Source organism: Thunnus thynnus, chromosome 14 (genome assembly GCF_963924715.1).
Source record: "Thunnus thynnus chromosome 14, fThuThy2.1, whole genome shotgun sequence".
In the NCBI taxonomy this organism is placed as follows: Eukaryota; Metazoa; Chordata; class Actinopteri; order Scombriformes; family Scombridae; genus Thunnus; species Thunnus thynnus.
Genome location: NC_089530.1, coordinates 12,680,030 through 12,696,036, shown reverse-complemented (window position 1 = coordinate 12,696,036; position 16,007 = coordinate 12,680,030). Strand labels below are relative to the sequence as shown.

General features: G+C 36.8%; 1 protein-coding gene across 3 annotated transcripts in view; it reads left to right on the top strand.

Annotated features, from left to right (window-relative positions):
- The window catches only part of adgrb3 (adhesion G protein-coupled receptor B3), a 124,221-nt gene that overhangs the window by 40,725 nt on the left and 67,489 nt on the right, over nucleotides 1-16,007 (top strand). For 2 of the 3 annotated variants that reach the window (XM_067609893.1, XM_067609892.1), the window contains exons 3-4: nucleotides 7,205-7,315; nucleotides 9,846-10,007. In XM_067609893.1, coding sequence (XP_067465994.1) covers nucleotides 7,205-7,315; nucleotides 9,846-10,007 — 273 coding nt within the window. The remainder of the gene's footprint in view (nucleotides 1-7,204; nucleotides 7,316-9,845; nucleotides 10,008-16,007) is intronic. The other variant, XM_067609894.1, reaches the window with a different exon arrangement.

Here is a 16,007-nt window from a genome sequence, read left to right as displayed (position 1 = left end):
CACTTATTTACAGCCACGGTGATGTGGATGATGCTCTGGATGATTCTTGAGGTGGTAGTTCATTGTAGTATAATGCTTAGACTGTGGAATATGCATCTAAACGGTGTGGCTTTTGATGGAGAAGAGATTACATTTATCCATGTTTGGATGAGTTGAAATGGTATGAAAACAGACTGCTGAAGCCCGGTCCCTGAAGTGTATGGAAAAGAGCAGGAATGATCTGCTCACGGCACCCAGCAACAGGGCTTCTTGATGCAGTGCTTTGATAACGTCAGAGCTCCATCTAGGTTGCTTTGTGAGGTACTGCTCAATAACCTTGTGATTTAGCATTGTGCTGTAAATTATCAATGCGATCTCCAGTAGCTGCTCATTTGCCTGCGCATCAGTAAAACAAAATACATCCTCCCTGCTTACAACAGACTGTATTCTGAGCACTTGTCTGAGTCCATTTTTAGGCGAGTTCACATGACTTTTCAATGAGGTGCAGTGGCAGTTGCACAGAATTCTAATTTGGCTTCAATCTAAGTCATTAGGAGAGTCAACAGGAAGCAAACAGATGGCAGAAGGAATATGATGGATAATTGTATGGTCTCAGAGGACAATTCGTAATTTGTATCTGATTCCGTGCAACCCCCTCATTTTCTTAATGAAGGACTAATTGAGTTTTTTAGATTGGCTCAAGCATATGGTACCACCAATAGTGAAGGGATCGTATAATGGCTGTAAGGAGATACATTGAGGACATCTGAGTTGATTTATTCTGAATGGTAGTCTGCTTTTAAGGGTGAAGTAACATTTAAGAGTCACTTTGGATGTCAAAGTGTATTTAACAGCTAAAATATAGTCCATGCTCATTACATCACCATCATCATAATAATCATTATTATTATTTTTTACATTGAAAAGTAGTCTTTCACAGTTTTGTCAAAATCATTGATACTCAGTCTGAGGAAATAGAATATGCTGTCCTGTCACATGCCTCTAAAATGTTGGAATAAATAGTAGTAAAATATGTACTTTACTTATGAATAAATGTATATTTGATGTTTTTTTATGTAATGTTTTTATGTAATTGACTGTGACACATAATGACTGATGTTATTCTTTGCTTTCCTCTGGAATGTGTTTTTGTTATTACAACTTTTCTTTATCTCTCTTTTGTAATATACCTGTTGGCAATTGTAATTATTATGTTTATTTTTTTGCAGAGAAAATTATTAATAATTTTTCTGCATTGATGTTCAGCTTTTAATACCTCCTGGGAACAAACAGTGTTTTAGCCTGTGGTCCTATTTTACCTTTTAATTAATTAACCTGTTGTTATAGTTTGGCATTTTCCCACATGTTTTATGTATTTCCATTGTAAATCATGACTCAAACAGAAGTCCAGTATCTAAAAAATGTACTTCAAGCACCTTACAAACCCAGAAATATTACAACATATGACAAAAATTTGCCAGCCTCAGTAGCTCAGCTGTTGAGAAATGGATCAAAGGCAAGCATGAGATAGAGAGGTATCCCTCTTCCTGGGCTGCGTGGACTGTAAGCTTGTCTCTATTTTGGGAACTTACACTCTTCAAAGTGCAGTGGTAATGAAGTGCCTCTCATTAAGAGCTACATTTGTGACAGTCAGTCAGTCAGGCAGGAATGCATGGAGGGGCAGTAAGCGGAGCGCCCCTGATAGAAGCTACTCATAGGGGCCTCTGAGTAAAGGCTCATTTCATGCAAGGTTAGACACATCAGTCATTGGACATGGGGCTGGCTTTTTCTGCCTTTCAATAGAATTACACATGGAACGTGTCCACACAGTGAAGATGAACCTGGAAATGAAATGTCTTCCATTGGACTCTCTGTGGCTGTGGTGATCACTGCCAGTGCTTAAGCTTAAAATTCCCTGCATGCAGTGGATCAAAGTCTCAGTGATGACAAAGGTCATGGACCCAGGGAACTTTCATTCTCTTTGATTGTGTGCTGTGCCTTCATTTGTTTGTAATGTGTACTGCATGTACTTAGTCGTGGGGCATTAATTAAATCAAGCGTGAATATCTTTGTAAATATGGTCACTAATTAAGCTTGAAAGCATCATTGAGCTGTGATGGGTCAGTAAAGCTTTTGAGCCACCAAATCAGGCTCACATAAATAGTTTGGCATGTGCAGGAAGATACTGTCCAGCACTATCCATGTTTGCACACCTTTGACATTATGATGAAGGCATGTGTGAGCCACAGCACATACAGTAACACTGTTAACTCAAATTATGAGCCTCAGTATCCTTCTGTTATGCCCCTCATTTATTGTCACCTGCTGAGGTCACAGCCCAGTGGTGACTAAGTTGTTCCACCTGTGATGCTATTAATCTGAGCAGACATTTAGCTATATGTTAGCCACATATATTCACTTATTTGGCTTCTCCATAGCTGCCATTGCTGTTTCTGTTTCTGCATGCAGCGCCCGCTTTGCTAACAGATGCCCCCCTAGAGATCAACTTCCAAAGCCGAGGAGTGATTTTCCTTTTTCTTTGTAGAGTGGCGAGGCATATCTCATGGCAAGATCAACTTGCAAAGCAGTCTGACTCATGAGAATAGTTGACCAATCATTTTAGCTTCTTAAAGTTGAGAGCAAGGTATTTTTTCTTAAAATAGCCTAATCTCATTCCTCACCTCTTTATTAATCAGCTGCTTTGTTGATAATGGCTGACAAGCAGGTGAAACGGTTGCCTTTATAAACTGACAGCACAGCACGGTGGCAGCAAGCAGCCTTTGCTCGCACCTTTTAAAAGATTTTTTCTTTTTTGCATTTTTTGCAAGTAATTGCAGGTTTGATGTTGCTAAGTGTTACTGAATGAGGTGCTAATTCTGCTTCTTGCTTTAGCGAATTAGGAGCTTTTAAAAAATGTGACATGTAAGGAACAGGAGAAATGTGTATGCATTAATTTGTGTGTCCTTGTGTGTGAATTAAGTGACTGGAAATTTTTGCATATTGTAGATTTAATGTTTTGCGTGACATTGGTAAATCAATGGGTGTTTCCTGAAACTTTTGGGTCTATGATTTACAAGTGTCAAACAAAACAAGTCAAAAAAATGGTATTTCATAGCTAACAAAGATGTTGGCCTCATTAAGTTTGACCTGCTTGAATGCTTCAATTATCAACAGACTTTAATCTAAAGCTAAAATCATGAAATATGTGCGCTGTAACTGACAAACAGCCATTTTGGTTCATGTATATCTATAGAGAGTCTCAAAAATCATCCGTGAAACTGCTGACAACTATATTTCTCTAAAATTATGTTATTATAATCTCAAGGAGACAGCTGAGTAATTTCCTCAATGCTACAGTACAAAATACTTAGGACTGATTGATGGAGTTGGCATTTGATGGAGTTGGCATTGTAAAGGAAAAGACATTGCACAGAGGAAATAATGTAGACACCAGATGGTTAGACACTTATAATATATTGTTTGGATATGAGTCTATGAAAGGGGAGGTTAAGAGACAGTTAGTATGTATGTAAGTATATATTTGACCGGTACTCCTGCCTACTCCATGTACACTATCCATATAAAAAAGACAACCATTATAGTCCGGTATGATGACAGGTTGTGATTTAAATGGTGGCCTTTAGCCCCACTTTGTTCAGTAAATATGCTGTACATTCACTGCATTTCCATTACAGTATTTACACACACAATGAATACTCTTTGTAAATGTTTCATGGATGTACTGTCTAGTTGTAAGAGCCATTTGTGAAAAAAACAACATTTGGATCCAGAGAGTTTAAGATTATTTTGAATTTTTAAATTATTTCAGTAACAGGGTGCACAGCTTTGACCTTGTGCTAAAAGGATGATTCCTGTTCTGGAAGGAACGGTGGTTATTGCTGATCTGTCTGCCAAGGTCATCTGAGCAAACCGGCTCCCTATTTTAGACAAATAGATTTAATCCTCCACAAACACATTGGGTAGGCTGATTCATCGATTTGGTCAATTCTGTTAAATTTAATAGCCACTGTAACAGTTGCAGAAAAGTATTTTTTAATTCTTAGTCCAAAAACGCATGCTTTGTCAGTGATGCATGCCATCGAGGTTGTGTGCATGCAAAACAAAGTGAATGAATCACTCGGTGCACAAACAGAAAGGCGACTAACAGTGATGGATTTTTCCTGAATGGCATTGTCTCTCCTTTGTTCAAGCATGATGGTTGATGGATGTCAATAAGTATTCTCTTTAATCCTGAATGAAGGACAGACACCTCATCCGTCTTAATTTATTTTAAAACACACAGTTTAAAAGTTGTGAATACTGGCCAAAACTTCAAGATTATGCTGCCTCAAACAGAGCAAATGTTTCCAAGTAATGACATGATAAATGCATCATCTGTACTTTCTGCCTTGTAATACAGTTAAGACACCCTGTTTTGGGCTGCTTTGACAAATGACAACAGCCTGCCCCAGCAGTTATTAAAATTCTGGTTTGTCTCTCATGTTTACTGTTATGTAGCCACAGGCTTGAATATAATCCTGGTAGTTCAATTAAACTGTTGTGCTTATTTTTCAGTACTTTTCTGGTGTCATGTTTCGACATCGTGATCTTTTTCATTCAACCTCAGGCCATCTGAACCACAGTGTTTTGGATTAACATCTTGGCTTTAAGGCATTAAAAGTGACTCCAGTTCCATACACTTAAAATAGGAACTCCTTACGCACTAAATTAACCAATTCTTATCTGTGTACTAGCAGGTTGAGCTTAATAATAGATTCCTGTCCAGACTGATGTAAATATAATTACTCAAACATTCGTCATGAAAAGATGATGATGAAACACTTCTATTTAAAAGTTTGCCTTGTAATGACAGTTTGTCTCTCACTGACATCTTAATGACATTTTTATAATCTCTCTCATGTTGCAACGCTTTTGTTGTATTGTTCATCATGAGCTGTTGGGAGCTAGATTAGATTACATGTGACTGACTGCAGGGCTAATATCACAGTTTAATGGACTGAGTTGATCAATGTTTTGCACAGGCAGGTCATTTTCAAAGGTATGAGAGAATTATTATCAATTATTTGTCAAGTCAGTCACATTGATTAGTATTTAAAAAGAACAATAGCCTCCAGCTTCATCTATGTTCATATATGTATGTTACTAACCAGTTTATTCACATTTATGTTTTTTCTTAATGTAAATAATAGAACAGAGCGATAGCTTGGGATTATTTTCTTTCAGTTTAATATTGAAAATCACAAATGTGAAGCTCTGTAGGTTCTAACACTGTTGCTATGCAATGGAAAACATGACAGTATGAGTGTCTATATGATGATTTCTACAACATACTTTCAACTTTTTTCATTATAAACATTGGATGATAATAAAAAGTAAAAGCATTAAAAGAAGCCATGCCCCTTTATCCATCCAATCCCACAGAGCCAAGTGGCATGAAAGTGCTACTAGCTTTTAGTTTCATTTGTATAAGTTCATTAAAAAGCAGCGTGTCCCGCTTTTTGTATGATTCCCTGCAAAGTAGCAGACATTCAGGCTGACTAAATCAGACGGTCCTTTTATTTCTGCCGAATGGGGAATGGGTTCATGATCCAAGACACCACAGGGTAGAGCATGAAAACACAGTAAAGAGATAACATGTCAAAGAATCTACAGTAGTAACTAAACATTAGATCAACTGCCTGCTGATTGTCTGACCATCAGTGTACCTGCACATTGTTTGTCCAGTGCGGAGTTCACACTGTGCTTTCTGCTTAATTTGAACAACACAGATGTGGACACAATCAAATCAGACTAGAAGACTTTTGAACATGCTTCTGAAGCTTGTTACTTTGTATGGTCATGGTTCTGAAAGTCCCAATTGGCATCAAAACGCTGTGATGTTTGTTTCTATCTGCCGACTTTCCCTCTTTTCATTATCCCCTCTTATATCCTCTATACACATATTTTTTAATGCAAACTCAAACACAGTTTTCTTCATGCTATACAAGGAAGAGATGCTGTTTGAATGTAGCTGAAAACCCAGAGCCACTTTTTCTGGGTCTTAATTCATTAATTTATTTTGCCTAATCCAATCATGGAACATATTTGTTGATCTGATTTGGTTAATGCCAGTTGTCTGATGCGTGGATCAGACAACTGTCTTCTTTTACAGTCAAGTGATTTCCTGTATAATTAGGCATAAAACTTGAGCTTTCAGTGGAACATGATCAGATGAGATGACAGATTTCCTCCTTTAGGCCTCACTGCGAGGAAGGTCAGTCTTTCTAGGCTTACAGTCTGCTGTAGGGAGTCCAGGAAACTGAGGCTACCAACTATATTAGAAATGATGATTTAAACATCCTCCCTATCAATGGCTGATGCATTGTATTGTCTAATGTACTAACATAAGCTATGTGTGAATCTGTTGTTGATGCATCACCTGCATTGCCTATTTGCAAATGATAAAATCACCTCATTAGGACCACACTGCCAAAAGTAATGCCAGCTTTCAATAAAAACAAGCAGGTAAAACAATTTGCATGAGCTATTTAAGTGAGTAAAGTATGAATGTTGTTTTACAGTGTGTCAGATTCACTTAAAACAGCTGATGCAAATTCTTAACTATGCAATGCAATATAACATCACTTTTCTCAGTGTGGTGTCAGAGTCTCTTTGTCCCTTTTATGGGAAACAAAGAGGGCATGCATTGTAATGAATACAGCTCAGAATACATTTGTCTAATTTTACTCACAATATTTTGGACTTGGTCAACCAAAAAAAAGAAATCCCACAAAGATGACATGTGGATCAATAGCATGTTATGTCCATGACCCCCTCCTCTGTGGCTTTCTGATGGCTTACACATTTTTACTTTCATTTTCTTTTCTTTTCTTTTCTGGGTGTGCAGGAGGGTGGGAGGGAGGGAGCTGGTTTGATGAAGTGTTAGAGTCTTAAAACCGGTGTGAGTTTATTTGCATGTTTGCTATGTGTCTACGCTGTGCTTTCAAGCTCAATTAATACTTCCAACTCACCCTTATAAATTCTTTGCATTGTTCTATGCCCTAGAGTAAAGGACAAATTAAATACAAACTTGTGTGGTCTTTGTTTCTAGCCATGTACTGCAGTTGTTTTCGAACATCCTGAAAAACAGTATGTAATAAGCTTTTGTTCTCAGAAGATCATGTTTAAGCCTAGCTTTCATATGAACCTCTATTTTGTCCCATAGAATATGGAATGATCGGAGAGCATACAGTAAAAAGTCAGCGGCCAAGATCAGTTCATGACACAAAGGCCCTGCAGGAGCAAGCTGAATCTGCTAAATTTATGGCACAAACTGGTAATACAATAGTTATGTTTCTTTACTTTATTTTTTTAACTAAACTTAATTTCATCATGCATGCTCTCTCTTGTACTGCACCTTTTAAGTGGAAATGTTTTGCATTATTATTTTTTCCTACTCATTCTCTATTGCTACATATGAACTAGGAAGATAAATTTCCCATTTCTCTATGAGTATTTACTTTGAATATAGAACGTAATTGGGTTTTGTGGGTCTGTTTGTTTTATTGTCACATAGTGACTTGGCAAGTGGATTGCTCATACAGTATATTCATAGAACATTAATTAAATAGCAGTTTTAAACTAAGGCCCTGATGCAGTTAATCACTTCCTCGAAGGCGTGATCAATTAAATGTCATATGATTAAAAAAAAAAAAAAACCCACCCCTTCAGCCAAATATGAAACACATACTTGGCAAAAGATGAACTGATAGATGCTGCCCTCAGAGATAAAATGAAGCTATGTGGCTTAATCAAATGTAGCATCCAAAAAATTAAAAACAGAAATGAATTAAATTCATAATGACTTTTGTAACCTACCACCTTAGCATTTTTAATAAATTGAGAGAGTATTGAAATAAGTGATAGCAATTCCACAGCAAAACCTTAATTTTGCTTTCATTATTTAGTTGATTTATGTTTTATTATATTTAGAAAACACCTTTTTTGTTCAGTGGGTGGGTTTAAATTTAGCCGTTATTGAGATTTTTTTTTTAAGTTTTATTTTGATTTTTGGGAAATGTTTTGATTTTTTCCATGTGTTGTCCCATTGAAATTGCTGTCATTGTTTAAAAACTCCTTTCATTACCATTTTAATTTGCAACACTCCATACATATATACTGGTACTAACATATGCTCATTAACACCTCCCATTTTACACAACGCTGTACATATGTTGTTTCCTTGTCGAGTCGCATCGCTGTGCTTCTCTGTTTCTCATTCTCACACAATTTACTCTCCCTGTACTGCCTCATTTAACAAATTGATCCACCTTTCAGTCTATTTTATGATCTGCAAAATTAAGGGCAGGGTTTAGATCCCTATTTGGCTGAAACTATGTGTTGATGCTACATGCTGAGAAACTACTTTAAAGCATATTGTGCTTAAAATTCCAACATGATTTGATGACTTCGAATGACATAAATGTATTCAGAGCTGCAATTGAAAGTATTCCTTTCTGTATTAAATTATTCCTCTAATGCATGAATACTTCACCTGAGGGTTTAACATAATCAAACATCAATTATTCGGTGACTACTTAGATGTAGGAATTTGATTGTTCACTCCCTTGTCACCGAATAATTTATTCTTCTCTCATATAGGCTACCATTGATTTGGAATTCACCTCACTGCCTCATCATAATATACAGCTTTATTTAGCATTTCATGACTTTTTGATATTTGACCCTTTTGGACCATGAAGATAGAAATACTCAATTTGGTTTCTGTTCGTTAATCTTTTGAATTCAACCAAATGAGATTAATGTAACAACCATGGTCCTTTTTCTACTAATCTTACAATTGCAATATGATTATTTAGTGATAATATGTGTGAATGCAGAGTTAAACTATTCAAAAGTCTGTTTGCCAAAACTTCCATTTCGGCTCCATAGCCTGGACCATGGCAATATAATTTATTCTTCTTGTGTATGTTTTACATTTACTTTTATCCAGCACTGAACTACATCTCGGCATTCAAAATTGAAATTTGAATATCCTGAAAACAGTCTGCTTTTAGCCACATTCAAACACATAAAAATGGCTGTAATCTGCTGAATAAAATCAGCTAACCACCCCTGGTAGTTAATAGGTTAGGATTAGAAAATTATTTGAAATCACTGTCAAAAAATACAGAATTTGCTCTACTGTTGTCAAGGAAACTAGATAGTTTGCCGCAGTGCAAGGGGACCCATATTTCAGACCTCTCTCTGAACTAACACCCATTAAAGTTCCATTTTATTTTCTCAAATGTCGCTTTTCTTGCATGTTATCATGTTCTTATGAAGTTTTGTTTATTTATAGTGATTTTCTCATTTTGTCTAAGCATATTATTTTGTTTCATTGAAATGCATGAATTCTTTAAAAAAAATGAACTGAAACAGTTAGAATGCAACCCTGTCTACTGTTCATTTTTATAATCAAAGCTATGCCTTCTCTGTGATCTTTGCATAAATGCACATTTAGATTTGTTTTAAAAAGCCTGATTAATTTACACATCTGTCCATTGTTAATGCAGCTACTCAGTGCTTGCAGATGCAAAACACTTAATTGTGCTGCCTATAAATGAATCATTAGTTAAAAGAATTATGCTTCCAATTCAGTATTTATCAAAGATCACATAAAGGTAGTATAGAGTGTACAATAGTGTTCCTGTAAATCTTAAAGACCCCACCTCACCCCAACGTGACTCATGTTGGCCCCTCCCCATTTTACTCAACCCTTGCCCACCTTGCCCCACCCTGCCCCGTTAGCCGTGCCGCAGGACCATATTGCTGCATTTAACTAGTGTCACCCTTCTCCCACACAGGTGAATCAGGTGCAGAGGAGTGGTCCCAGTGGAGCTCATGCTCTGTAACATGCGGTCAAGGGTCGCAGGTGCGAACAAGAACATGTGTCTCACCATACGGAACACACTGCAGCGGCCCTTTAAGAGAATCAAGGGTTTGCAATAACACTGCCCCTTGTCCAGGTAGTGTTAGCCGCAGATTCTTGAATATGAATGTTTTGCTCATTTGTTGTTTACATGGGAGGAAATGTGTTGCTGTGTTTTAACAGACTTTTCAATGTGTCTATTTAATAATGTATTATTATCATTATTGCAGTTATTACTACTATTAATCTGATGCTTTCTTTCTTTGTTATTTTGTAAATGTGGGTTTATTTTTCATGATCACTTTTGTGTTTTCCATTTCATGTAACTGTAAGGCAATTCATCAGCATTGAAATGGTTTATGACATGTGGTCTGCACTGAGCTTGGGGAGCAATAGACACTGATATGTCGTCAGCTTCATTTCCTTGAAGGTCAGCAGTGAATTCTAAAATCGCTTGGCTGCGTTTCTTCAAACATGCTGTAAGGCATTTCTTCCTCAACCCATGATGGCATAGCAGATGAGTCACTGGTAGTCAGGTATCAGCATCAGATGCTTATTCTGACTGGTGATTGCAACGCGCTAATATTTGTCTGTATGCATCAGGAAGGACACTGTGTCGTTCTAAACAAGTCCATTATCCATTTTTGGGATTGTGTACACAGACAATTATGTTGATTTACTGATGAGATTTGGAACCTATGTTGAGTCAAGGTATTTGGTTGAGGTGCTGTTAAGATGAGTGCTTCTGTGACTGTACCACAAAGTCTACATACTGTAATTATAGCTGATCAAAACTACTTTGAGCTGCATTCCCCTAACATTCTGATCTATGATGTACTGTGCTTCATTTTTAGATGTGGCATGAGTAAGTGGGAAGTTGGCAGTTTTCAAAAGGATCATCCTCTTACTGTGTGTGGACACTAAGAGATAGCTAGAAAAGGAGTCATTTCAAAAGAGCAGCCTGAGTATTATTCCACTCTGACCATTCATATTTAATTCAGAGTGCATTAAAGCTTCTATCCCTCCAGAAAAAAACAAGCTACATAGCCCAATTCCAGGTATATGCATCAATCTGCATGAGCAATAATTATTCATTTAGAACCAGAACGTACAGAGCTGCCCATATGAACTTATTTTTGCCCTTGAGTTATCTCAAGACCTGTAGACATTAGGTGTTTGCTTGTGGCTAATTGTGGATCTAGCACTTTCTTTCACATAATAATGCAGAAACACTTATCACCAAATAACTGGGCCATAAAGCTCTGGGAAAACTCCAAAGCCATGTTGACTTTTCTCACAAGAGTAAGACTGTTAGAACTTTTAATTTTAACTGAAAATGAGAGAGGGAGAGTTCAGATGAAAGTCTTTGTAATTTCCAAAATGCCATTATTCCTAATTTATTGTATTGTCTCATGAGTTTTTAGATAGATCATAGTCTTGCAGCCTCATTAAATTGAATTGTCTGTAATATCTGACAAATAATGGTGTTTCTCTTCACTCATTTATATTAAAAACCTAGCACTGGGATCATAGCATATTTTCGCAAGTCGTTCTCTAAAATTGAGCTGATGAAGCACTAACCTCACTGAGTTATGGAAACAAATGGGGAAAAAAATCCCAACTGGCATGGTTCCACATGAAGCACGGGGTATATATCTAATATTCTTTAAGGCAGACTGATCGATTCACTTTCTTCAAACAGCTTGTAGTATGCCAAAGTGGAAAGATATTTCTAAAACAGAGTATGCCTAATTTAGAGACATCACTTTCAGTCTAAAAAGAAGGACCCCAATCTTTCAATCATCATTACTGAAAATATCAACATAAACTGTGAACAATATTTCAGGCGCTGCAGGCTGAGATCGGGCATGCTGTTATAAATTATGGGCCTCCCTACAAGTTTGGTTGCAATACATCCAACACAGTGCACATGCCAAAATACAGTTCTGCTTTATGATGCCAGTCCCCCTTTTTAACCCAACAGGTAGCACCTAGGGATATTTGTTATGTCTTTTTGAATTCTACATCACACATTTTGTAGAAGGAAAGCAGCTCACTTGTTATCAATTGTGTTGATATTTTTGCAGTACGCTGTTTATGTCAAATGCCATCATTCAATGCAAATACAAGATTAGGGAGATGTTTTTATTGCATAGAATAAAGCTTGTTGAAGTTGGAAAGGCATTGCCCCTGACTTAAACTCTCATACTAACAATTAACATTGGACTTTGTTAATATATAATCATGACATAACTATCCTCCTTTTATAGGCAACTAAAACAACTTTTAACCAAGTAGTTTTAGTTACCTATAGTTAAGGTGGATATAATCAATATTATCAGTTGTCCCTCCAGTAGTTCCAGTTTTAACATCTTTCAGCTCATTGTTTTGGTTTTAGTCCACAACTTTGACTGATTTGGTTCTCACCACTCTCATGGCAGGCAGCTAATCACAACAAAAAAGCTCCAAAACCCACTGTACACTGCCTGCACCACCAAACGCCAAGTGGACAAATTTAGTGGCTAGCTTGTAAGGATAGTGGAACATTTATCAGCTAAGCAGCCAGATATTTTCCTCTGGTAAGGAAAGTAGACCAAAAACAAAGCTAAAAGGAGGGTTTGCTAACAAGTGCCATATATCAATTTATAAGGTGAGATAAAATGTTAGTGTTGTGTTTACAGATCATTTTAAATGCCCCCAAGTGGCCAATAAATATGTTAGTGCAGGTTTAACTATAGTTACTTGAACCATAACGTTACTGTAGCTGCCATGCACAGATACTATTGAAATCATTGAAAATGGCTGTTTTCTTCACTGCTATGAACATGGCTAGTGCAGTTTTATGCAACATAATTGTAAAATAGATAGAAGAATGCCACCTTATCTGTTGCATAGTAGTTAAACCATTCCAATAGCTTGAACATGCGACAACACTTTATATTTTTGCATTTAGAAAAGAGTATCACCAATTGACATACTGAACACCTGAGTCAATTCATAATGGTCTTTATTATTGCTTTACTAAATACCTGCTTATAAACTGGTATGTTTGGGTGGTATGCAGGATTTAATATGTTTTGCATCACCTGCAGCAATGATTTTATGAAAATAAGCAGAAGAAAAAACTGGGTAATTAACATAAGAAGCAATATCCTCCATGGATACAAAACATAGGCCAACAAATGACAGGTATCTACAAAAGCATATATTTATCAGCAGAAAACTCTGGAGAGTTCAGTCTAAAAATATGACATATTAATCACTTAGATGTTGCCTGATGTCTGAAGAATAGAAAATTGTTCAGTGCTTTTAGAACACAGTTGCACAAAACTGACAATCATGTTGGAAATATACCAAATTTATTAAGAGTGCAAATCAAAGGCAAAGACTGGAAAAGTTTATTCTTTTAATATTTACCAAAGAAACAATAATAAGTTGCAATTTGAGTACAAGTATGAACAGACTTTTTCTGTTGGCACAGTATTTTAAAATGCTTAATTATGATTGTGAGTTGTGACCAGAGAACCAAAACAATTCATTAAGGATTGTGTTTTTAATTTTTATTTTTGGCATTGTGAATGTGCTGTTGTAAGAGCCAAACGCAGTATTGCAGCTTGATTGTTTCCCTTTTTCCTTTGAACTGCAGCAAAAGAAGAACCAATGTTTCCCTAGTGTGGAGTTGACTGTAGGATTGCTCTGTAACAAAAAAGAGATGTAACTAAACAACAAAATAAATACTGTATGGTCAATACAGTTTGGCACACTTTGGCAGGTTAAAAAGGTAAAACCTCACTGGTATGAAAAAATATGAGTGAGAAGGCCAACCGAATCTCAGCTTACCACAAATTAATGAAAACATTCTTGTGAAATGCATTCGCTTTTGTCCACCATCTTGTGCTGGTTCAAGAATTTCACCTCTAGCACCATAATGCGATTGCTCATGGCTGTCCCTCTAAATAAATGGCTGCAGCTCAGAGAGAAAACACACAAAGAAGAGGAATCCTATTCCATCATTGCTAGCTGTGGTGTCTGTGCCTGCTTTGAACTCGAATTTTGCAAAGTAAATGCTTTGGCCACCGTGGGACACTTAGCTAAGAGCATCAAAGCAGGGCCTAGGGGAAGGGGGCTGGGACAGACAGTAGCTCGCCTCGTGGTGGACCATCAGCTTGATCCCAACATCCAACTACTCTGCGACTGATTCTGAGATCCAACTATTGTGCTGCAGTAACTTTAAGCCTCTGCGCAAGCTGTGGATAGAGACCCCTCTGAAGAGGAACCATCAATTCCTTGTGCACAAAGTAGTCAGGCAATTCCATTTGCAATCAACAGATGATAAAAGGCTATCAGATAAATTGTGTCCGCAGCTAATCTTCATACAGTCTGCCCTTTACTTTGTGGCTCAATCTTGGAATGGCCTCAATCTTGGAATGGCCTCAAATGTATATTAAAACACTGTCATTTACCTGGCATAATCGTGTGCACCATCTTAGCTGCTATAATTGTTTTGTGCACGACATATCTTTAGTCAACACATACTTCTGTGATTTGGATTTGATACAATCTCCATCCAACCAAAGTTCATTTTGGAGCTTATAATTCTGTCAGCAAATGTACTTTATCTATGAGATCAAGAAGCCAGCAGTTGCTTCAGAGGCTAGTATCAAGGGTTAAACTTTCACATTTTGAAAGAGGTGTGTTCATCATTTCATATCACTGTGAACGATTTGGAACACTGCAAGTGCCAAGAGAAGACAGGAGGTATCTTACTTCTGTCTGCTTCTCTGATTTCCATATTTCCCTCTCCAAAGTAAAACTCTGAGCCAACAGCAAATATTCTCTGCAGTTCTATGAAGACGCACCATCTGTCAACCAGAATCCAGTTAAGCTTACACACAAAATCAAAATGTGAGAGGAATGATGCCTTTTGCCAGCCATTGTTTTAAAAAAATGGAGAAAAAACATGGCTTTAAAGCTGCACTTTTGTCATGACCTCCTGTCAACACCTCTATAATAATTTGATAAGCTACTGAGATGAAGAAGAATGACAAATTTATCAGTAGCATTATATTTCAGAGATAAACCTGTTAGAAAATGATCTGCAGTGATGTAAAATAAGCATACAGGGGAATGCAGGGAATCATCAGAAACTCAAATCATGCCAAAAATATTCTTTTAAAAAAGGTTAATAAAATTTGTGTTTATATAAAGATCAAAACTTTGAAAATGGGACATCTTATTGTTGTTGTTTTTCATGTATTTTTCTAATGTAGGTTTTAATATTTTGATTGAATGATTGTAGTAGCAGTATGTCCCAAGCATCCAAAAATAACAACATGCCACATGGGATTAAGAATTATTTTAAAAATAATTGCAAGCTTTGGGAGCCTTTCTAGCATTATTTGCACAGACGTACACATGTGCTGTGGGGATACTTTTTGAAAATTACAAATTAATTATCTCTTTTTTTTCTTCTTTTTTTTTTAATAAGCTTTCTTTTGGACTTGGGCTATCTAGCCTGATATTTAGACTGAATGGCCATTTCATTACCAATCACTCAATGAAATGTAAAATGTGGCTGGTTATTCAGAGGTGTGGAACCAGGCTCGGGGATGTCTGCTGTGTGTATAATCATTATTAGTATGTTGGAGTAATGACAGATTTGCAGAACCATTGTCATCCCACATTAACCTGCAGGTCGACTCCACTGCTATTAGATTTTCAGTCAACCAAGAAGACTCAACATACTATGAAATTGTGCAGACCTGCTGCATGTCACCCTCACCTTCACTTAGAGAGCCTGACTTCTTGTGGTTGCTATTAAGTTGAAACTGCCATGTCAAAGAGTGACATTTCTCTTATACTGTATTCTGCACGATTGTATAAAGTATTGTTTATGAGGTATCATCTATAATTACTGTCAACACACTGAAGTCTGCTAATGAATGCTAAATGTAAAGAGGTGACAGATGCTTGTGGCTGAGGGTTTGTGAAGCCCCACACTGTCTGTGTGCTCAGTGTTTCATTTACATTAGATTTGTTGCAAATTATTTTGATTGATTTTATTTCCTTTATGGCTCCGTGCAGTTAGTGATGGGTT